This window comes from Indicator indicator, chromosome 26, assembly GCF_027791375.1.
Source record: "Indicator indicator isolate 239-I01 chromosome 26, UM_Iind_1.1, whole genome shotgun sequence".
Classification (NCBI taxonomy): Eukaryota; Metazoa; Chordata; class Aves; order Piciformes; family Indicatoridae; genus Indicator; species Indicator indicator.
The window spans coordinates 12,189,379-12,211,052 of NC_072035.1; the positions used below are offsets into that span (position 1 = coordinate 12,189,379).

A 21,674-nucleotide genomic window follows, 5' to 3' on the forward strand; every position below is an offset into this window, starting at 1 on the left:
GCATTTCTTGCACTTGCATTTCTCTTCATATGCAACATAAAGGATGTGGCCAAAACTGGGTGATGCCAATAAATCAAATTCGGTTACCTGTGGTGTGGATGCAGGAACAGACTGACTAGTCTTTTGACTAAGATGCCTCCTTGTTTTACCAAGCGTCAGCAGGTCGTCATACCAGTGAGAAGTAACTTGGGTTTATTAGATTTTTATTAAGCTATCATAAATTATCTTTGTCATGTGGACTTCAAAGGAATCATGGGGAAAATCCTTTAACTTCTTTCAAAGGCAAATGGAAGGCTTGTGAAATAAACCAGCTCTGCATCGATTAGTTTGGGCTTCAGATGCTGTGGATTTGAGGAGGGAAATGTAGGTGGGAAGGTTCCTTCTTCATTCACAGTGGAGTAAAGAGGGCAATGCAAGCACTAGAGGGCAGAAGGGTAGAGAAAACTCTTAAAGGAGAAACTTCTTCCAACAGTTTTATTAGCAAAGAAACCGTCTTTTGAAAGAAAATAAATACAAGGAAGACATTTTTGCCTTTTTTTTTTTTTATAGCCACAATGAAAATACCGGCTGCCACAGCAAAATCCCTGACAATTAACAATGCAACAAAAGACCTGAAGATCAAGGTCTGCTTCCTCAGGAAGGCTGAAGGTAGGAGGCTGTTTGGAGTTAGTGTGCAGTCCTGAGACACGTGCAAGGTTCAGTAACAGTCCATGGGTCTAACCAGACTTGAAAAGAAGAATAGCGACTTGGCCGAGGTAGAAGTAGATGAAGTGCTTGGTCTCATGAGTCACATAGCTGCCAAAGTTCCTTCCCACGATGCAGTGCCAAGTGGGATTGTATTTCTTGTCAAATTCCTAGAGAAGAGAGAACCAGAAATTCAGCATTTTTGTGAGAATTGCACTAATACTGTCTAAGAGGGTGGGCTTTGCAGTGATATGTCACTTGTTAACAAGTGCCACTTTTGGAAGCAGGCAATTACAGAGCAGCATATGCTCTCAAGTGCAAGGATCATCTGTTACTTCGCAACTCATCTTGCTGATGAGTCAGACCCCTCCAAAAAAGTGCTTCCAAATTGAGCAAGAATAAGCTTAAAACATATGTTTGGAGAAGTAACTTTTCCCCAAAAGTCACACCATGATCTCAAACTGTGACTTGTAACAGCTTCACCTCTTCTTCTGAATGTCTACAGATTAAGCCATTGTTTTGATTTCATTACCTGTTTTCATTTCAACAAGGACAGTGAAAGGACTCTACAGAAAGGTCTCTGCCACATCCTTAATACCAAGTCACAAGACTATGTTCCTCCCCCACACTGTCTTCAGCAGTCTGCTATGACTTCAAGATAAATTCCTGTTTACAAAGTGACTGTGAATAAAACAATGCAGGCAGCAGTGATGTACTGCAGGATCTAACAGCTGCCAGCTGAAGAGACTCTTTGTGAGGGTGTGCAAAAGTTTGGTTCTGCTCAACCAAACCCTTCAACTATATGCAGCTTGATCAGCTCCCAGTGGGAGGCAGAGAGACAATCTGACAAACTGTAAGCTATGGACCATCTGTTCTACATTAGCATGAACAGTTTGTCTTACATGTGGTGGGGATAAAAAAAAAAAAAAACCAACATTTATTACCACTTCCAATATAGCCTCCAAAGAGCCCCTGTGTTTTGTATCAGCTCATCAACCACAGGGACAGTTGGTTGCCACTTGGCACCTGGACAATAAGACAGGGGCAGAAAAGGCTTGAGTAGAAGGTACTGCGAAAGAAAAACAGAAGGACCTAGAAAAGTCCATGCAAAGGGTAAGGAAAGGAACATAAGGACATCCACCTACAGAGAAAATCCAGCTTGATTATCTAGTGTCTCTAGAACTTGTTTCTCTAGAGCTACTTGCCCAGCAGCATTCTCCCTGCTTCATTTTTCATGTGCATAGAGATTTCACTAGGGCATTACAAGCAAATATTTACCTTCTTTATGTGAGCAGCAATGTCCTTCTCAATGTTGTATTTCTCCAAGGCCTGAGTAGCACACTCCACAGAGTCTTGCTGCATCTCCTCTGACATGTCTGCATTCTTGATCACTGCCTTTCGATCACTCATGATTGCCTGTACTGAGCAAAGAAGGGGAGAATTCAAAGCTGCAGGAGTATTTACCTCCCAGGGTCACCTGCCAAGCAGTCACACAGGGATCATCATCTCCAGCGAAGTTTCAGGATCCGTGCTGTGCCCACAGCCAAGGCTGTGCAGCAGTTCGGCCCGGTGTGCCAGAGAAGGAGGAGCACTGGGTTAAAGCCCGGGCGCATTAAGCACCTGCTCGCCAAGCGCTCCAGCGACCGGAGCAACACAAAGCACCGCCGCAACGGTTTCAAGTGCGCGCCGGACACCGCCGCTGGTCCCGGCCCCTCTTCAGCTGGGCAATAACCCGACGCAGGCCGGGAGCCCAGGAGAGGGCGCAGCTGCTCCAGAACCCGGCACCGACGACCTTTTCATGCCGAGGGTGCCGAATGAAGCCAGGCATCCCTCGCCACGGGCTCAGAGCTCCGCGGATTACCGGAAAGGCTCCCGTCTGCAGCTGCCGGGGATGCGAGAAGACAGACAGAGGCGGGCGCTAGGTTAAAGGCCATTGCACGGGGCAGCCGACGGGACACGCACCGCACAGAACGACGCGCATAGCCCGGGCACCGGTAAGGCTGAAGCACGGCGGCCGATGCCCAGGCCGGCCCCAGTCCCAGTCGATCTCTCCCGGGGATCTCCCTCCCCCGGTGGCCCGCTCTCCGCCGCTCCCTCACCGTGCTGCAGACGCTGCGGGATCCACACTGCGGGACCGACGCTGTGCGGAGCGGAGCGGCGCTGCCGTCTAGTCAGTGCGCGCCGCGCCGCCTCCCAGAGCCCTCAGCTCCGCCTCCTGTGCGCCGGCCGCCAGACATTGGTCACCGCCACCGCTCCCCCGAGCGTTCATTGGCCGCAGCCCGGCGCTCTCCTGGGGTTTTACTCTGGCGTTTTCTTTCAGACCGGGATGCTTCGCGCCGCCTCCGTTCCCATGGCGACGGGGCCGCCGGGGCGCAGCCCGGGGCCGCCCGAGCGAGACCTCCGGGGCTGTCCCGGGTCCCTGCTGCAGGGACAGGCAGAGCGTCTGCTGTCGGGAGCGGGAAGGTGGCTCTCAGCTGTGTATGGAAAGGCTCCAGCCCTGGCTCTCGAGCTTCTCGGCACCGGCATTCTCTAGTGATCCTATGCAAAATGCATCGTCCTTAAAGTACCTCGTTCTCAAATGGATTTTACCGGTGTCCACCAGCTTCTGTAAAACACTTTTCCACAGGTGGGAGCTTGGCTCCAAAGGCCATTTTATTGCTGGCCCCAACCCAGGCTACAGAGGCACCGAGTTTAACCCAGTAATCTCTGCCATGGGTCTTTGTTTCTCATTGAGCTGGGACAGCTCTTGCAGTAAGGTGCCCTTTACCGAAAGCCCACCCATTTACAAGGATGCTTGTAAATGTCACTTGATCATCTTTCTTGTTCATATGTCTGTTTTTAATTTCTCCTTGTTTTTCTAAGTGACCTGTGATAGAAATCTTAATCTTACCTGTGTTTACCAAGTATGATCAAGACAGCTCTAACTGGTTTTGGTTTGTTGGTTGGGTTTTGTTTTAAATGAAACAAGATGTTTTGGGAGATCCCCAGTGCTCTGTTTTGTTCATTTCACTCTCCCAGGGCTGCTTTCTCCTTATACTCTGGTTAGCAGATAGAAAATTGCTGTTGAGTCTTCCAAGCTGGCGACCTGAACAGCACAGGATGACTTAAAACAGGTGTTCAAGCAGTGGTTGGTGAGGCTTCCATTTCCTTGTAGAAATAAAAAATCAAGAGTAGTAATCAGTCTCACTTAAAATGCAACTGTTTTTTATATTAGCAAACGCAGCATAACTGCAAGCAACCTTTTGCTTTTGCAAGCTCTGAGGCAGTGTCAGAGGAACATATTGTCCCCAAAATATTAAAACTGGATAATGTAGTTTTGTGACTCTGGAGTATCTCAGAAGTAACTTCTGACTTTAGCTCCCAGGTTTTAGCATTCCAATTAGAAGAGATGCAATTCACAGCTTTGCTTTCTGTCTGGCATGTGTTAGGGACAACTCTGAAAGTTATGAAATGGAGGCAACTTACCTGGTTTAATGCAGCAGATAAAAGAGCATAAGATACTTTGTCTGCTAGCAACTTGATGAAGCTTTGAGTAGTCTCATGGCCACACTAAGCAATTAATTTACAGAACTGTGTTTAATATCTGCAGCACTTGCAAAGGTTCTTTGAGTACTTAAGACAGTTTTGTGCTGACAGAACTGAACCATTTAACCATCTTCAGAAACACCCATGAATCTCTAAGGAGGTGGCTGTGTTTGGTAGCTGCAGGCAAATTTTTGTGCATTTATTAAGAAATGGTTAGCTGAAGGAACAGATGTGATGACGACTGCAAGAAATGTCAGCGTGGGTGAGATACACGTCGTTAACGAGAAACATTAAAGCCTGAGATACACGGCTTTAAAGAGGAACATTAGAGCCTTTCTTGTTAATACAGAGTATAAAAGTATAATTTCCCTCAGGACGAAGCCGCAGGGGAAGGCAGAACAAATACACAGGAGATGATAGCTGGAGTAGGGGAGGTGTGGAAGCATATTGGGTAATGGATAAGGCATATTATCAGATTCCTCTGGCAGATGGAGGTTACATTGTAAGCACTTTTCAGCTGAGGCCTTTTTTTGCTCTCTGTCGTGCTGTATCACTGTATCTAACGGAGATTTTTCCTGGGGCTCCTAGTTACTATCAAAGCACAGAATAATCACTATTAGCAATACAATTTCCACTTTCTTTTTTCCATAAAACTAATCTCCACTTTGAAATTTTCTTTATAAGCCTAGAATCTATATGCTAGGGCTTCTAATACAACGTTCTATGTTACAGATCTGCAGAGTATTGGATAAACCTTAGCAGGTATAAGTCAAGTTATCTCCATGGTCTCCAGGGAAACCAGACACATTTACATCATCTTAGAATCTGGCCTCTTTTTCTTGCTTGTTTTTTTTTTTGTGTGTGTGTTGTTTTTTTTTTTAAAACATATCAGATTTATTATTTTTCTTTTTGCCATATCTATTAACCACTGAGAGAAGATGAGTTATTTCACAAACATATATTGTTTACCTCACTGCAGCTACAAGGAATTTACATGTAGTGTTTTTATTACATGAACCCTTACCTATATTTATTCACTTGCAAGGGTTTATAAGCTGCATTGTGGCAGAACACTGAAGATCTAACCCAGATCCAGACACACCTGCATGTCAAGTCCCCACAGTGAAAGCAGGTGAATAGGCACCATGAAGGGTTTCTCATCCCCACCTCAGGGTGCAGCCAGGGCCCAGTGAGGCTCTGCACCATCCTGTGGGGTACAGCATCCACCACGAGACATGCCAAGGGCAGGCTGAGGCACTAACATGTTCTGCCCCACAGGCAGCTCATCTGGCTTCTGCCAGGGTTTCTGTTTGGTGGGTGCAGGTGTCTGAGTCAGGGCTGTAATTCCCTTATTAGTGGTGGAGTTGCAACAAACCCCTTCATTAAAGAAATGTGTGTTTTCAACCTTGAATGCAGTTTGGGCTGTGGGGAACAAGCATCAGGCAGCCTGGCCTCTCACTGGAGCATCCGGGTATGGCAATAGCAGGGAACTGGCAGTTTTAAGCTTAGCCAGTGTTGTTTTGGGAATGTGGGATCTTTGTCCAAATTGGTTGTTGCTTTTAAACAGTTACTTGATGATATATTTGGTTGGAAGCTCCTGCAGCCATGGCAAATTCCTCTTCTTTTTTTTCTGTGTAAGTAACATTGTGCCCATGTTCTCTAATGGTCAAAGGAGGCCAAGATGGACAGATAAAAATGGAGATTTCTCAACCTGGGAATTCTTTGCTAATATGCTTGTGTGACTTGAGGTCTTTCCTTATTATTCTTTATATATGCATCATTTCTAGGCTGAGCTCCTGTATTTTTAAAGCTTCAGTATTTGCAAGCTCTGAATCTTGGAAAGCCTGAGACTAAACCACTAATAAAGTGTTACAGCCTTGCAGAGTGGGATTAGTGGAGTTAAATAGAGACTTTAATTCAACACCTTTGAAGGAATTCAAGTATCATAATGTGTTTTATGCATATGTATATATGTAAACAGGTATATGTCTATATTATGTATGGAAGCTTAAACAAAGTAACTGCACAAATAAGAGTGGGGCAAGTGATTGCTCTCACTTCTTCTTCCTGACAGAGAAATGCAAAAAGAAAAAAACAATCAAAAACCAAAACACCACCAACAAAACCAAAACCAAAACCCAAAAACCCAACAAAACAGTTCCAGGAAAGAAAAAAGAGGGGAAAAGGCATAAACCCAAAATAAAAACAGTTCAAAGCTTACCAAACTTGCAGCCTTTGAGGGTAGTGAGTGAAAGTGGTTCCTGCCCAGTAGCTGTGATTTCTTATACCAGCATAAACAGCTGTAGGCCTTTTCAATCATTAACCTCTACTTTGTATTACCTGTTGTTTGCAAAGATGTGCAAGATGCAGTTCATAGGAGAAATAGTTACTATGGCCACACTCAGGAGTTCCTCTGTCAGACAGCTGGCAGGACCTGAAGGGGCACATGCACCAAGTTGGTGGTGTTCATTATGCAGATGTACAGAAAGATGGGAGTAATGGCTTTTCTCTGCAAAAAGATAGAGAAGATGTACTCTGTAAGCTAGATGACATCAAGTTATTATCTCATGAGGTGAGTTTCTGCCCTGAGGGGAAGCATGTGCCTGCACAGTCATGGAGGAGCCTTCTTTCCTTCTCCTGTCAGGCTCTCAAGAGCCCTAACAGCAAACTCAGAACTGGTGGTTAGCAGTAACCTATTACAGCAACATCAGAGGTGTTTTCTAGCACTTCTGAGAAAAATTCCACTGTGGCTAAGCATGTCATGATCTTCTAGTGCATGGAGTTATTGGAATAAATGATGATGGATTCTTAGATCTGTATGTGGACAGGTCATCACCCAGGAAGATAAGTGTTTTTCAGGTTTTTACTGCATTCTTTGTCCTGAAAGTGAATGGTCCAGAATATCTGGTTGTAGTTTGCTGCAGTGTTCTTCTCTCAGCAGGTCTCTAGTCTCTCTCAGTGAGCCTTGGCTTCTCTTGCCTCTGACTGTTGGGAGGTTTTGAGAGGAACCTTTAGTGTTCTCTGCCAAGATGACAGTGACATTTATTTTCTAGAGCAGTCTTCCTCATTTGGCAAGCACAGGACCTCATCCTGTGATGGTCTCCTGGTCTCTGAGCCAGTAAGGCAGTGTCAGGGCAGCTTATTTCATTCTTGGTGCTTTGCTGTATCTTTACAACCATCTTTTACTCTGCCTGAGCTTTCTATGACAAACACCCCATCTGGAAACTGGTGGCTCAGGTGCTTGCCCCAGTTGTATCATTACAGAATTTGAGGTACTGGTACATGACTACTACATGAGGGCAGCAGGCTGAGCCCAATGGTTGACTCTTTTCTCCTCAAGATGGGAACTTTCTAAGACAAAACCAGGACTAAGCAGCAAGACAAGCATCTAGATGTGTGCTCAAAGATATTTTACTTCTAGGATATTATCTGCAGAGTTTGAGGAGTGGATTCTACAACTCTCAGATCTAAAGTCAAAGTTACAACCAAATTACAGCTAGTAAAATTGTGATACTGAGGGGATGCTTGCATGAGTTTGTAGACTAGAGCTGGAAACAGATCAAAGGTGAAGCTCTATCCAGAGGAGTATCTGCTAATCACACTGTTTAATCTAACAAAGCTGTTGCTACCTTCCTACTAGCAATGTCTGCCTGCAACATGGAAGAGAATCAGGGTATTCGTATTTACTTTAGAGCACCTGCTCCTGTGCTTGAAAAGTACTTTCTCCAATTATGTACAACTCCCAAGTATTTTATTAGTGAGAATAAAAATATGAAGTGGGAAATAGACGGTAGGCCATACAGATATGGAGCAAAAAAGATAAAATGGAAATATTCAGTAGAAGCAAAATAATTGAGTGAATCATCTTCACAAAGTGTCTTTTCTTCCATAATGAAGATAACTTCTGTCCATACATCACATTGATACTCTGCAGTGTGACGGACTCCTTCTCCATACTAGACTTTGGTACTTCTGACAGGATCAGAGGCAGAAAGGAGCTACAGATGAGAAACTAGCAAAACCAGCCTTCTAAATTCTCTTTTTTCCTGACAAACTTCGTTGTTTGGGATTTTTTTTTCTGGAATTTTTTGTCATTACCTTTTGAAGTTCTTTTTAGGGCCTTTAAGCTATTCAGTATTTTTAAGAATAACATCAAATTCACTTTGTTAAATAAAAGCACTGAGGTCACCTGTCATGCTGCCTTAGCATCCTAAAGATAGGATATTTCGGTAGCACTACTAAACTTCTTACATTGTCCTTCTTCCGTAAATTGTCTTGCAAGTGCTCTTCTTTTGATCAAAACACATGCCAGGGTATTCCAGCTGTGATTGCACAAAACTTGGCTTCCCAAATAAAATACCAAAGCGGTTGTTTGGGTCCTGGGTTTTCACTAAGAGCCCTGCAGAAAAGTGTCTTGTTCTTCAAGCTTTGGTAAAGGGATGTTGCCTGATAGAAAACAAAAGGAAAGTTGTGTGAGATCAACTTTAAGTTACCTTACAAGTAGTATGTCTTAGTACAAAAGTGTTTCTCCAATTTCTTTTAAGTATATACAGGCAGCTTCAATTTCCTGAGGAAGTAAAGAAAGTTGAGACCTGTATGACTCCTTGCAAATAATTGTTCAACATGTGCTGTATCTTTAGAGTAAGATTAGCTTCTGTACTGCTTTAACATTAGCTTCTGCACTGCTTTTGGACTGGGAGATTGCAGTCTGTTTTATATAGATGGCTATAATGACTTATTTTAGTATGTCCTTATGGCTATCTGGTACTTCTAAAGTAAATGCAGCTCTGGTGGGTTATATTCCTCAGGTTAGTTAATTCAAGCAAGATTAAGAGGTTTTTATAAGCAAGACAATACCTGGTGGTGCTACAAAATATTCCTCTACTTTCTCTCTGGCATTTTTCATCAGCTCTTTCGTGCAGTTGCCTTCTGTAACATCATCATCTCTGAGATACAGACACCTGAAGAACAAAGATTATTAGCCTGTCAGTAAGCTATTTGATGAAGTAGGAAGTGTGCCTTAGTTCTAAATCTGGTTTTGGTCTTAAGTAAGCAGTAAGACAAGCAGTATAGTATTATGAAGCAACTAAGAATGCTACTGACAGATATTTGGGGAGCAGTGTGTGCAAATAATTCAGTGACAAGTACAACACACGAAGGGGAGTTCATCCTTGCTATGCTTACGCATAAGGATCATGGGTGCCCATGACACATTTATTCCACACAGAACCATGGTAAGACTTTTCTGTAAACAGAGACCAAATATCCCTTGCACCCAATTCAGGGCGATTCCCAGGGGGGTTGTAGAAAAACAAAGGTACAATTTCAATACATAAACAGGTAAGAATGCAATTCATTACCTGTCCTCCAAGACTGAATCCATTGGTTCTATGCCATCGGTGTTTACTTCATGAAGTTGATCAGCAAACTGGATGGCTTTCTGCAGCCGCTCTATGCCCTCTGAATCACGGAAATCGACCAAGGCCAGGTGCTCCAAGTGATCAAGCACTTCCACCGTCACTGTTTGCTGCACAAAGAGACAAACACGGACAAAAAAAGGCAAAGGTAAGCAAGTTTAATATAGTGCTGCCATCCAGCTTTAGATACAAACTTGCCATGGTTACATGGCAAGACTCCGAGTTTACACCTGCTAGGACCTGTTGATTTCTTCTACTTTCTTGGAAAACTAACTTTGCTCGAACTCTTCTTTTTTTTTTTTTTTTTGTTGTCTCCCGTCTAATTCATGGGCAAACCGGGTCTGCCGCTTCTTCCTGTAGCGCAGCCCAGGGCAGAGGTGAGCTGGCAGAGCGGAGCTATCAGGAGACACGGCCCGGAGCGGCGTTTCGGGGCAGCACTCGCTCCTCCCCTTTTCCCCGGGCGCTGCCCTACCTGCGGGGATGGGCGCTGCTCGCCGTGCTGCCATGCCGGGCGAGGCGGGACCGGGCCGGGGGACGCGGCGGGCGCCATCAGCACGGCCCGGGCAGGGGGGACTCGCAGCGGCAGGCGTCCCTCCCGGACTCCCCGGGTCACGCGGGGCACGGCGCGGAGCCAGCGGCCGAGACCGATCTCCCGCATGGCGCCGTCCCACCGGCGCCCTGTACGTCACGATCCGCGCCGGAAGCGCGTCAGAGCGGCGGCGCGCCTGGCCCGGCGTGTGCGGGGCGGGGACGGGGCGCGGTGCGGGCGCTCCGTCGCCGCCGCGATGAACAGCGTGGGCGAGGCTTGCACCGAGCTGAAGCGTGAGTACGACCAGTGCTTCAACCGCTGGTTCGCCGAGAAATTCCTCAAAGGCGAGAGCTCCGGGGACCCCTGCGGGCAGCTCTTCAAGCGCTACCAGATCTGCGTGCAGGTGCGTGCGGCCGGCTCCTGCTGCCCGGAGTGGCACCTGCGGGCCGGTTCCCGATGCCTGGGTTGTGTTACCCGGGTTGGTGCCTACCGGCCGGCTCCTACTAACCGGATTGCTGCCGCTGCTGTGGCACACGAGTACCCTCACGCCACTCTTCCTTTTTTTTTTTACTCCTGTTCACTTGCTGCCCCAAGTGTATTGCCACCGGAGTTATTTTTCGTACTGCTCTCCTGATAGCCCCAAGAGAAGTCTCTGCTGGCACCCCACCATGGTGCGCTGACTTTTCACTTGTCTCCTGGTTCAGTCAGCCATGACATACAGTATTTTATAGGTGTCTGATACTATATTTATGTCATTAATGTAACTCACTAAGCCTGATGGTTTAGAGGCTGTAGAGTGTTCACATGATACGATCTGGGCCATAGCTCAGCCTGAGTTCTCAGTCTCTATGTTAACATCTTTCATTGAATCTTCATCCAAACCACTCTTCAGACTACTTTTTCTAGATCATGTTTTGTACCACAAATTACATCACTTAGCACTATAAAGATGTATTGAGTTTAATTTTTTGTTTTCAGAAAGCAATCAAGGAAAAGGACATACCCATTGAAGGCCTGGAGTTTATGGGCCCAAACAAAGGAAAAACTGAAAACTCCTCTTGACCTCACCTGGATGGATGGAGTCACTAATTTGGGCCTTTGGACTAAATGACATCAGCAGGCATGCAGCTGTATGCAACCCAGATCAAACCTTTTTTAAGCTGCTTTCTGGGAAGCAAGTAGTCTCTGCTTGTAAAAACAATTGGCCACCATAAAACAAAACAAACAAAAAAAAGGTAGGGGGGTGGGGAAAGGACAAAAGGAAATGTGGATCATGTGGTAGTCCTGCCTCATTTATGGTGAATTTTGGTGGTGGTTCAGCATCTAATTGTGTGAAAAGCCATTTGAACTAACTTCCTGTTGAATGTATTCTGTAATGGGAGAATGCTTACTAGACTGGGCTGACACAGTAGTTGCTTTGTGACTGATTTTTCTTGCTTATTTATATAGCACTTGAAACTGTTAAAAAGGCTATGAAGGAGGTTGATTTACGTTGTCTTTTCTCTATGCTGCTGAATTTTGGTGGAAGTTTGCTTTATATGATACTGAATACTGAGGGGCTAAAACACTTTGTATTGGAGCAGAAGTGGTGTAAAAGCACTCTATTGGACCTGCAGTAACTCAGCTGAAATAAATATAACTTCTATTTTGTTCAAGTAAGTAACTGTCCAGTCGAATCTGATTGTGACTTCTAGGAGGGGTGGGATGGCCTGCAGCACAAGCTGAAAAGATCACTTTCAGTGCAGAGGCTATTTCTTCAGAACTTGTCTGAGGTACTGAAACAATCCTGAACTGGAATTCCCTCTTTTTGAGCATTATCTATTCCTGCAGTGAAAGTGGAGTACAGCCTTGGCTGTACTTTCCACAAAGCACTAGGTTGGCCACAGTCACTGCCACACTTCTGCTTGTGGTAGTTGAAGCCTGTGTTGAATGAGGGCAACATTTGGGTTGGAGCTTGACAGCTGATAGTGTTAAATGCCCCAGCTGTTGCTTGGGGATCTTACCTGAGCACAAAGTTGCTCCTGAACTCTGTGTACTTACACCCAGGAAAGCAAAGCAAAGATATTTGTGCTGGCTTGTTACACTGCATTGACTAGAAAAAGAGTGTTTACAAGAGAAACAAGGGATCAGGATCCACCCTGTCCAGTGGCCGTGTGAGCACTGTGGCAGGGGAGGAGACTTCTGTTGATCCTCATACATGGATGAAGAAAAGCTGTCCCCTCTTATTACACCAACACAGGTGAAAGAGTAACAAATGTTATGGCCTAGAGATGAAAATCAAATTCCTAGTTCTAGAATTACAGTGAGGACAGCTAGTGCAGTGTCAGTACAGGGATTACATGTGGCACTGGAAAAGCAACTGTTCAACCTTAAACTGTTGGGTCACTCAGGTGTAAAGAAAGATAGTAAGGTAAGGGAAAGGTCTAAGAGCACAGTAAATAGCATTTTGGGGACTCTCAAGTATACAGCTTTTTTCTTTTTCAACAGTTGCTTTTCTATGACCTTTGAGAAAGAATAAACGTAATGTGGTTTTGTCAGCTTCAAACCCAACTGTGCCCATTAGTGCCTTGTTCTATGCTGTTAACACAGAAAAGTTTGTCTTAGCAGTCATTTTACTGGCAAATAGATGAAATAGATTGCGTTGAAACATGCAGAAAGGTGTCCTGCAGCACCCATTTTGGAGTTCCACTTGCCATCCACCACTCCTTTCATCAGCAAGATACCAAGTCAGCTGCTGCTGTTCCTTTTGCAAAACCATATTGATGACAGTCAAGACGTGGGGCTCTCTTTCATACCATGCAAAAGGAGTTGCAGAAGGAATTGGAAAATGGTTCATGTGCAGAGAAGAAAAATCAATATTGTACTGGAATAAACTCAGGGCTTTGGAGTTGTCCATTAACTATGGAAGATAATTAAGCTTTTCTGGGTTAATAAGCTTCTCACACAGTCTGTGATACAGGTGTATCCAATGGAGCAGAAGTTGTATTTTCACCTCTAACACCTGTAATGAGGCCTTTGTACAACCAGACTGGCACTTTATGAAAAACAAGTTGTGAGCAACACACACACAACAGAGTAGAAAGTTTGAGAGATGAACATTGTGAAGCACACAGAGCTTGGTTAATTATCTTTGTTGCCACTCCCTCTCTAAAAGCTTCATGACTGTTAATAATAAATGTTGTAATTGGAGAATATTTAGCCTGATACCTGTTCACCTGCTGCAAGTTGTGTGTTTACAGTGATCAGTTAAACCAGACAATTAATAAATTGAGTAACGCCCTGTGCTGAGTGTGTTTCTGCTGTTAGTGTCATCAGATACAGGATTACTAACATTCAGGCAGTCAAACCTCTCTGCTCCTACACTGTATCCTGTGGGAAGCCTCAATGTTTTAAAGAACTTCTATAACGACTCAGATTAACAAAAAAGTCATATCCTAAATTCAAGTTCAGAGTTGTTTATTTAGAGGACCTCTACACAAGCACAGACAAGAGGCCACAAGACCATTCAACTTCACTGTAGAAGGAATGTCGTTTCTTAGATGACAGTTCCCTAAATGATGGCACCCACACAGCATTCTGATCCAAGACAGGAAGAGCCAAAGTTCTGCCTGTGGTCAGGATCTTAGTTTTCATCTTCATAACCGGTTGGAAGAGCATTAACATGGGGGTTGTGGAACAGAGTTTTGACGCCATCACCCCAGGGAAAACGCTGTTGAGGGAAACAAAATTAGTAAGCCAGGGGTAACTAACTGAATGGTCTATATAGCACAGGGCATCAACACAAGACAGACTCATATGGACTAATAAGTTAAGCAAGTTGGCATCTGTTCCTGGGCTGTTGCAAAATAGTCCACCTTAGCAGGAAGCCACCATCTCCAGACAACAAACTGCTCAAACACCAACTGTGCTATACTATGCAACCAGAGTTTTGAGAATTTGGGATCTCCTCTGTTATGTTTTAGATGTGCATTAGCTTACGGTGAGTTTAGGGCCTGTGAATACCACGGGTACTTCATCTGAGCTGTGAGGAACTCTGATGCTGCCTCAGAAACAAAGCCATGAGTTAATATCATGGCTACATATGTAGCACCTCACATAATGGACAAGAAAATGAGATGCTGTAGTTCTCTGAGGAAGCTCTGCAATCATGAGTTAAAAAAGGGCCTTTAAAAAAAAAAAAGGGCAGGAGGAAGTACCTTGGTTCTGATCCGGAGATGAGTGTAAGGAATGAACTCAGGTCTCTGGTGCTCCTCCTTCGCCTTCAGGTAGCAGTTCAGCATGCAAACACCAACGCCGGGCAGAGCCACAACGAAGGTCAACATCTTCCACAGGCGTGCTAGTAGGAAGCATTACATGAAATAGAACAATAATTACCACCTTATTAGTGTTAGGGACCCGAGAGCATGTTATATGCAATCTATGAGGAATTATGGTCCATGTCCCATGCCAAAGCATATGGGGCATAACGGGGAGAGGTCCTCCATCGCGCGGGGCTCCTGGGCTCGCGGTCCAAGCCGCAGCTCTCCCAGGGAAGCCCATCACCATCCGCGAGGGCCTGCCGAGCGCCCCAGTTTCGCGGCGCAGCCCTACTAGAAGCAAAGGGCAGCGGCTGTCAAGGGCAGCGGTGCACCGCCCGCAGGCCCAGTTACGCCCGCACTCCTACACTCCCCGTTATACCTCCGCCACCCTCATGGGCTACAGCCGACATGCTCCGCCCCGGCAGGGAGCGCGGGGTGGCGGCACCAAGCAGCAGCCGGGAGACCCTTCCGAGCCCTGCCATTGCCTCAGCGTCCCCGGGCGCCCACCGGAAATGGAACAGACGGTGGCCGGCAGGGGACACAGCCACTGCGCGTACCGCCGCCCGAGCACGCGCACTGCGCTCCCGCCACGAGTCTGACCTTGAGCGTCGCGCGCTGCGGGCGCCGTGCTGCGCGTGCGCCGACAGTGCGGGGCGGGTGGGGGGAGCCGTTGGTGACGTCGCGCGTGGTGTGTCCATACCGGGGGGGAGGGGCAGGGGGGGCGCCATTTTGGGGATGAGGGGTTGGGGTGAAGATAAAGGTGGTAGGGGCTTGGCGAATCTGCTTTGGGCAGCTTTGGAGCTGTGGGGAGAGGCGAGGTGTGGGAGAACACTGGGGATATTTCAGTTGTGAGGGGACTGGCGTGCGCCGGAGTGAAGGAACCCAGTCCCCTGCAGGGGCCTCTGGAGGTGCTTAGGGACTGTCAGGCTTGGCTGCAGAGAAAGGGATTTGCAGTGGGGTGGCTGTAGTGGCTGGCAGTACTTTGTGCTAGCTTCATTGAAGGGCTGCACTAGGTGAGGCTTGTGTAGTCACACCGCTCTGCAGAGCCGAAGGAAACATACGTAGCGTCGTGGACAGAGAAAGCTGAGGAGGGCTGTCGTCAGCTGTGGATGGCTGTGCGTTACGGAGGCTGTGCTCAGTGTAGGTGGCCTAGGAGACAGCCCTCCTATCCTCTATAAAATTTCCTGTCTGTGAAGTGATTCCACAGCCGTATTTCTTTTATTCAGCAGTAGAGAAGAGCTGTAATATTAATGTGGCTTTTTCACAACGGGGACCAATCCCATCACTAGCACAGAAAAACTGTTTCAATCATGACAGTAAAAAGATGGTAATAAAATATAGTTTTGTAACCACTGATGTGTTTTTAATTATGTGGATTCTTGAGATGATTCTGCTGAAATAATAGCATCACTTGGGTGAACACGAGATCTGAAAAATAAAATCATCATGTGAAAATATCTAGACCCTGTTTTATTCTTTATTGGAGCCTGGTGGTAAGATGGCCAGGATCTTGGAAGGCTGTTGTGAAGCATACCTTGACATTAAAATCCTGCTCAATTGCTTACTGTATCTTTACAGTGTAAAAAATACAAATTTTTTAACAAATTATTTGTTAACAAATACTTTTGGTTTCTCTGTTATCTTCATTATTTAAATCACAACCACCTCTTCCAGTAACTTGCATTCATACTGTTTCATTTAGCAATTTTTAACACAGTCTTGCTTCCATACTTAAAGAAGTTACTCCTTTGTGGCGCTGTGTGTACCCACAGTCTTCATTGATGTGACACGTTTTGTACAGTGCTGCTCTGAAACCACTGCAGCTCACTGCGTGCACCCACATCTGCTTCACTGGATGAGATTGGGAATGTTATGTCATTAACTCATAATGGAAGTAGAAAAAGTCAGAGCTGTGCTTTCAAGAGTGCATACATTTGAAATGAAGCTTCTGTGTCGAGTAATGCGTTGGCCTCTTCTCCCAAGTAACAACAGGACAAGAGGTAATGGCCTCAAGCTGTGCCAGGGGAAGTTTAAATTGGATATTAGGAAGAATTTCTTTACTGCAAGAGTAGTCAGGTATTGGAACACTCAGCGAGGTGGTGGAGTCACCATCCCTGGAGGTGTTCAAAAAACAAGTAGATGTGGCACATTGTGACGTGGTCATGGAGGTTGGGTAGAAGGCTGGACTTGATGATCTTAGAGATCTTTTCCAATGTTAATGATTCTGTTATTAAGTTTTTGTACACATTGGAGGTAGATTTTTGCCTTTCTCCACCTACATCCTTTAGATTCAGACTTAGGAGATGCGTAATATCTGACATTTGAAAATGAATTTGTGTGTGAATTTTCTTGGGAACAGAAGATAGGAGAATTCCTTTGTATAATATTTGAGGAAAACAAGATTAAGTTGTGTGTCCTAAAGTAAATTATGGTGGGTTTATAGGAGGAGTTCCATAAAGAAAACTCCTTGTTTGTAGCAAAAAGAACTGCAAGTAAGCAACAGACACTAATATTTACAAAGAAGAGAAAACCAAAAAAAAATTTGCAAAACAAGAAACAAACTTGTATCTAGGATGAGGAAAGATACTCCCTGAAGTGAAAATAATTTGTGAGCTGTACTGCTGCAGTAGCCTGAAAATCCTGTGCAGGTGTTCAGTAGGAGGTGAGAACAACCAAGGTATGTTTCTCCCTTGTTTTTTCCCTAACCCTTCACTCCTCTGTCTAGAAGATGCTGGCAGAGGGCAGTACGTAGCAGTGATCACTCTCAGCACAGCTGACCAACATTAAAAGAAGTTCTTTGTTTCTTCTTCCATCCATTGAGCTCCAGGCAGTTGACAGCGAGAAATGGGGTTCAGGTCTGCCCTGAAACTCAGTATGGTGGCAGTTTCACTACAATCTGAGTTATGCTGATTTTAAATGGACCTTTCTTCGGCTTTATGATCCAAACAGTCGTGTTTAATCTCTGTGTTAGGTGTCAGGACTCTAATGGGTCTGATTCACTATTTCTTGGGGAGTAATTGCAGGAAGGCACAAAAGAGTCCCTGTGAAAAATTTCTTCTTGTTGAGATAAGACAGGTCTTTGAAGAAACCTAAGTGTATTGAAAGGCATTGTGAAGGATGTCTTGATACAGCTGTATGTTTAACTGTGCAATAGGTAACAGCTGCTGTCACTGTGGTGATTGCACTCATCCTGACAGCATGTGTTTTCACAAAGGTGTGGGAGAAATACCAGTGACTGAACAGACAGCTCTTGTCTGGGTTATTGACCTGTGGCATGGGAACCCTCCTGCACTCACTGGTCTGCACTGCTGTCTTGCAGACGGGTCTTGGTGTAAGTTTTCCCAAAGTTGACCTGTTTGAGGGGATATCACTTGAATTAGCTTGTCACCTTTATAAATGCAGTCCTAAATCCAGCCTTTTGAGGAAGCTTCAACAAGTACATTGTTCCAAAAGATCCAGTAGCCTGGGACAACCTTCTGAATGTGGAAATGCTAAAAGTCAGCACCTACAGCAAGGAAAGTGGGAGGGGGCAGGGAATAAGTGCTGGTGGCACTTAGAGAAGGCTGTGTTCAGTGTGGTGCTGGGACAGGTGGCAGTCAGGCCAGAACTGTAATCTCACTTGGCTACCCTGTTGGTTTTGCAGCACCTGATTCGAACACTTCGGGTCGTGTAACTGTTCAGTTTGGCAAAATTTGAATGATTGCAGTGAGACGGTGTTCAGCAGAGGTGGAGCTGATGCACTAAGCTGAAAATTAATGTTTGTAGCACGAAATAAAGTTTGGGTTTGTATCTACTGGGCACAGAAATGCCTGTGGAGGCAGGAAGCTTTAGCCTTCAGGTATTGACCCCAAAGCTTAGTGATGTTTGAGATAGGGAGGTTCCGCTGTGAGTCAAAGGCCATTTCTCAAAGATTCGTCTTTCACCTTTTTCTTATTTTCTTCAGCTGCAGTGGTGGCCAGCGGGGAACAGGAGGCAGGGACAGCAGCGCGGCTCGCTGGGCTGTGTAAAAGCGCTGGGTCTGGCCAGCCGGGGCCGCAGGCTCCCGGAGCAGTGCCGGCCCGGCCCGCCTGGTGGCAAACTGCTTTCGCTGGAGGCGCCTCTCCGCTCGGGAGGTGTGGGGACAGCAAGCATGCTCACTGGGATTTCACTGTAATCTCATCTCTTCTGCATTTTCAAGTTTTCAGGGACCTGCTCATCCCTCTCGAATAGCAACGTTTCCGCCATCAGATACTGTCGTTATCAAATGCCGATTCCGTGCCGCAGAGATAGCGTCTGCGTCTCAAACTTCACAGAGTTTCTGGGGGGTTCTTCATCTTCTCCCTGTTGTCCTGGAACTGCAGAAATCAATATTCTGCCATCTGTAAATCCTTTGTTCCCCTTTTCACCAGGGCTTTATCAGCTTTGTAAGTGAGGGAGGGAGGGGGGAAGAGGGCGTTGAGAGAGCCATTGTCCCTTCTCTCGGGAATGATCTGGAAGTACTATGCAAATCTTCATTTGAAGACCCTGGGAACTGGGGGAGGGCTTTAACTGCGAGCTCAGTAGGAGGGGAGCTCTGCATCCCTGCTCACACACTCCTGCCTAGTGCAAGGAGCTGGGAAGAGTTTTTTGAACTAGCAGCAGAGACATTTTTGCTTTGTGCACCTCTGTGAGGCTTTGCACTCCTTATGGCTCTGGCTTTGTACTGCTTTTCTGCATGCTTCTCAGTGTTTGCATAAGAATTGGGTAGAGGAGAGATCTAAGAGCTGTGATTAACAGTGATGAAGACGGAACGATGCAGGGTGCTGCACCCCTCTGGCCTCCCCACCTCACACCCTGGAGTCTCCCACCAAGCAGCGGTGCAGCTCCAGTGGTGCTAGTGCACGTATAGCCCAGCTGCTGGTGTTTGTGTGGAGCACCGACACAGTTTCAGTGAACAAATGATTCCACTGGTCAAGAGTAGTGAAGTAAAATAATTTTGCACTTCTCAAATTATCACGTTGTAGCCAGGTCTTAAAAAGCGTCCTCTTACAGGGACAAAGCCTGACAGATCAGGACCTTCTTTCTGAAAACCCTGTGGTCTGTCCCGGCTGGGATCAGAGCTCTCTGTCACCTGTTTTGTATTAGGGCAGGGTCACACTAACTGCCGGTTTCCTGGAAGCTGTGAAGGGTCCTTCTCAAGCCTCATGGAAGGGGAATATCCTGACTGCACAGGCACATGGGTGGGCAGGGCAGCGGGGGAGGGAGAGCACAGATTCATACGTAGGCGTTTTTGTGTTTATAAGCTACTCTAAAGGCAGTCAGAGTCTTTTGGATTTTCTGACCTTCATTTTCAGGGGATCAGTCTCATTGTTTATTTTTCAAACTTTGAGGGGTTTTGCAGACCAACAAACGAAACATTTCTTTCAGAGTTACAGCTCTGGAAAATGCACCACTATTTTCTCTCTCCTGGGTAGCTGAGAAGATGCAGTCTTTTAAAAATCTCTTCTCTGTCAAAGGCCTGGAAAACATGCCGTGAGACCTGAGTCTATGTTGCCTACCTCGTTATACCCAAAGCAGTGTGTAACACTGGTGTTTTGTTCTGCAAGCACTTTGCTGCTCTGTAGAGGGAAACTGCACCACCAGCATGCTCTCATATGCACCACTGGGTCTAGCTCTGCTCTTTTTTCCGTGTGTAACTCGAGTGACAGCTGACTCAGGTGAGCATCCCCTGGAACGGTGCTAGCTGGGAGGCAACTTGGACATGCCATCTCTCTGCTGTAAGGGCTCCCACTACCTGTGCACAAGCCGTGTAGCTGCTTTGCTGACTACACTTGTTTGCACTGGGCTGATGTATGAATGCACATTCTTCTCGCCCACTCTTCACATATGCATGCAAACACACGGGCATTCTCAAGTGCACACATCCATTCCCTTTCTCTCACATACATTTGTGCACATATACAGACCTTTTTTGAAAGCTTCTGTTTTCAGAAAGGTTTTATTTATAGGTCCTGCCTAGTTGTGAATGTGGAAGGGAGAAAGCCCCTCAGAGGGTTCCTTTCATGTGTAAATCAGCCCAGGCTGAGAGCATTGGGGTCACTGAGAGGAGGATTTCACTCTTAATTACTCAGAGAGAAAGCAGGCAGGGGACTTTCTCAAACTAATAGGGTTGTTCTCTGTTGGGGAAAGCAGCTTGAGATGCCCAAGTTTCCCTCACATCAGACTTCGGGCTCTGATTCACAGGCCTCTTCTGCCAGTAGCAAGAGCTGGTGTCTGTGTGGCACTGGGAACAAAAAGTTCAGCTTCCAAACCAGTTTACTTATTAAAGATGGTTATGTTCATTCTGATAATTGGGTGTTCTTTGGAGACCAGTGGAAGAACTGACCTAGTTTGCTTTATTTTTATGCCACTTTTATTGAAAAATTGTTAGCCTGTACTGTGTTTATCTGTGACTCCATCTGAGGAACACAGTATTCTAGACCTGAAAGCTCCCACCTCTCTGCCAAGCAGGAAAACGTTATTGTCTAGAGCAAAGCTCTGAACTTGGACTTAAAACCAGCACTGAATTCCCAGTTCAGCCACTGAAAGCCTTTATGACCTTAGCTGTGAAATGATGTAATCTTATCTCTAGAATGGGGCTGTTAAGAACAAAAGTCAACAAGGGTTGCTGATACTCTGGGTAATAAGGCTGCGAATGCCAAGGTAAGTGTGGGCGATGAGCATGTCTGAAGAGATGTGTCCCTTTCCTGGAATGGGATGCAAGCACAGGATTCCCCTGCTGAAGCAGCATTGTCACCTTCCATCCACTCACACACAACTGAATCCGGAAATGCGCTGCAGAGCCGGGAACACCCCAGTCACACCCCAGTCACACCCCAGTCACAAGCCACTCTGTTCCCTGCAGGAACGGCAGGACCTGCTTGTACAACCACACGCTGTTACAAAGTGCAGCTGTCAGTAGTTGTAGGGAAAAGATCTGTATTGTCAAGTGCACACACACACACACAAGTGTATTTTTTAGCTTCAGCTGACTCAGTTAATTCACATCCTCTCCTCTCTATCTCCTTTTCATATGGCCTCTGCTTTTCTGGGTAGGAGATGGATGCTTTGAAGGCTGAATATTCCCAGCCTGTGCAAAACAGCTCCCTAGAGCTCTGGTAGAGGATTCCTGAAGCTGTCTTAGTTTGCCTGGGAAGGCAGAGGTTTTAGTCCTGGAGCACCTGTTTGAGGAGGCTCACAGTGGTGGGGGCCATCGGCAGATGA

At 45.9% G+C, this 21,674-nt stretch overlaps 4 protein-coding genes across 4 annotated transcripts; 1 reads left to right on the plus strand and 3 right to left on the minus strand.

Annotated features, from left to right (window-relative positions):
* Positions 1-565: 565 nt before the first annotated feature.
* Positions 566-2,810, minus strand: LOC128975634 (dynein light chain 1, cytoplasmic). The gene is made up of 3 exons (XM_054392616.1): positions 2,784-2,810; positions 1,963-2,105; positions 566-854 (listed from the first exon to the last, which is right to left on the minus strand). Exons 2-3 carry the CDS (start codon positions 2,092-2,094, stop codon positions 717-719), a joined length of 270 nt encoding a protein of 89 aa, XP_054248591.1. The 5' UTR covers positions 2,095-2,105; positions 2,784-2,810; the 3' UTR covers positions 566-716.
* A 5,034-nt stretch (positions 2,811-7,844) lies between these two features.
* On the minus strand, positions 7,845-10,284 carry GATC (glutamyl-tRNA amidotransferase subunit C). The gene is made up of 4 exons (XM_054392569.1): positions 10,099-10,284; positions 9,570-9,736; positions 9,067-9,170; positions 7,845-8,655 (listed from the first exon to the last, which is right to left on the minus strand). Exons 1-4 carry the CDS (start codon positions 10,282-10,284, stop codon positions 8,600-8,602), a joined length of 513 nt encoding a protein of 170 aa, XP_054248544.1. The 3' UTR covers positions 7,845-8,599.
* A 127-nt stretch (positions 10,285-10,411) lies between these two features.
* TRIAP1 (TP53 regulated inhibitor of apoptosis 1) lies at positions 10,412-11,809 on the plus strand. Its single transcript, XM_054392800.1, has 2 exons — positions 10,412-10,558; positions 11,134-11,809. Exons 1-2 carry the CDS (start codon positions 10,412-10,414, stop codon positions 11,215-11,217), a joined length of 231 nt encoding a protein of 76 aa, XP_054248775.1. The 3' UTR covers positions 11,218-11,809.
* A 1,791-nt stretch (positions 11,810-13,600) lies between these two features.
* Positions 13,601-14,973, minus strand: LOC128975739 (cytochrome c oxidase subunit 6A1, mitochondrial). Its single transcript, XM_054392761.1, has 3 exons — positions 14,833-14,973; positions 14,352-14,491; positions 13,601-13,864 (listed from the first exon to the last, which is right to left on the minus strand). The coding sequence occupies exons 1-3, from the start codon at positions 14,933-14,935 to the stop codon at positions 13,778-13,780; spliced, it is 330 nt and encodes a 109-aa protein (XP_054248736.1). The 5' UTR covers positions 14,936-14,973; the 3' UTR covers positions 13,601-13,777.
* Between the last annotated feature and the right edge of the window lie 6,701 nt (positions 14,974-21,674).

Excerpts from the sequence above, each read along its gene's own strand:
- TRIAP1 (XM_054392800.1), top strand. The coding sequence starts at position 10,412 with ATGAACAGCGTGGGCGAGGCTTGCACCGAGCTGAAGCGTGAGTACGAC. Across the intron at positions 10,559-11,133 it reads GCTACCAGATCTGCGTGCAG|AAAGCAATCAAGGAAAAGGA; the intron begins GTGCGTGCGGCC and ends TTTTGTTTTCAG.
- LOC128975739 (XM_054392761.1), bottom strand. The coding sequence starts at position 14,935 with ATGGCAGGGCTCGGAAGGGTCTCCCGGCTGCTGCTTGGTGCCGCCACC. Across the intron at positions 14,492-14,832 it reads AGCCCATGAGGGTGGCGGAG|CACGCCTGTGGAAGATGTTG; the intron begins GTATAACGGGGA and ends GCTTCCTACTAG. Across the intron at positions 13,865-14,351 it reads ATCTCCGGATCAGAACCAAG|CGTTTTCCCTGGGGTGATGG; the intron begins GTACTTCCTCCT and ends TTCCCTCAACAG.
- LOC128975634 (XM_054392616.1), bottom strand. The coding sequence starts at position 2,094 with ATGAGTGATCGAAAGGCAGTGATCAAGAATGCAGACATGTCAGAGGAG. Across the intron at positions 855-1,962 it reads TTGCTGCTCACATAAAGAAG|GAATTTGACAAGAAATACAA; the intron begins GTAAATATTTGC and ends TCTCTTCTCTAG.
- GATC (XM_054392569.1), bottom strand. The coding sequence starts at position 10,284 with ATGCGGGAGATCGGTCTCGGCCGCTGGCTCCGCGCCGTGCCCCGCGTG. Across the intron at positions 9,171-9,569 it reads GATTCAGTCTTGGAGGACAG|GTGTCTGTATCTCAGAGATG; the intron begins GTAATGAATTGC and ends TTTGTTCTTCAG. Across the intron at positions 8,656-9,066 it reads ATATTTTGTAGCACCACCAG|GCAACATCCCTTTACCAAAG; the intron begins GTATTGTCTTGC and ends GTTTTCTATCAG.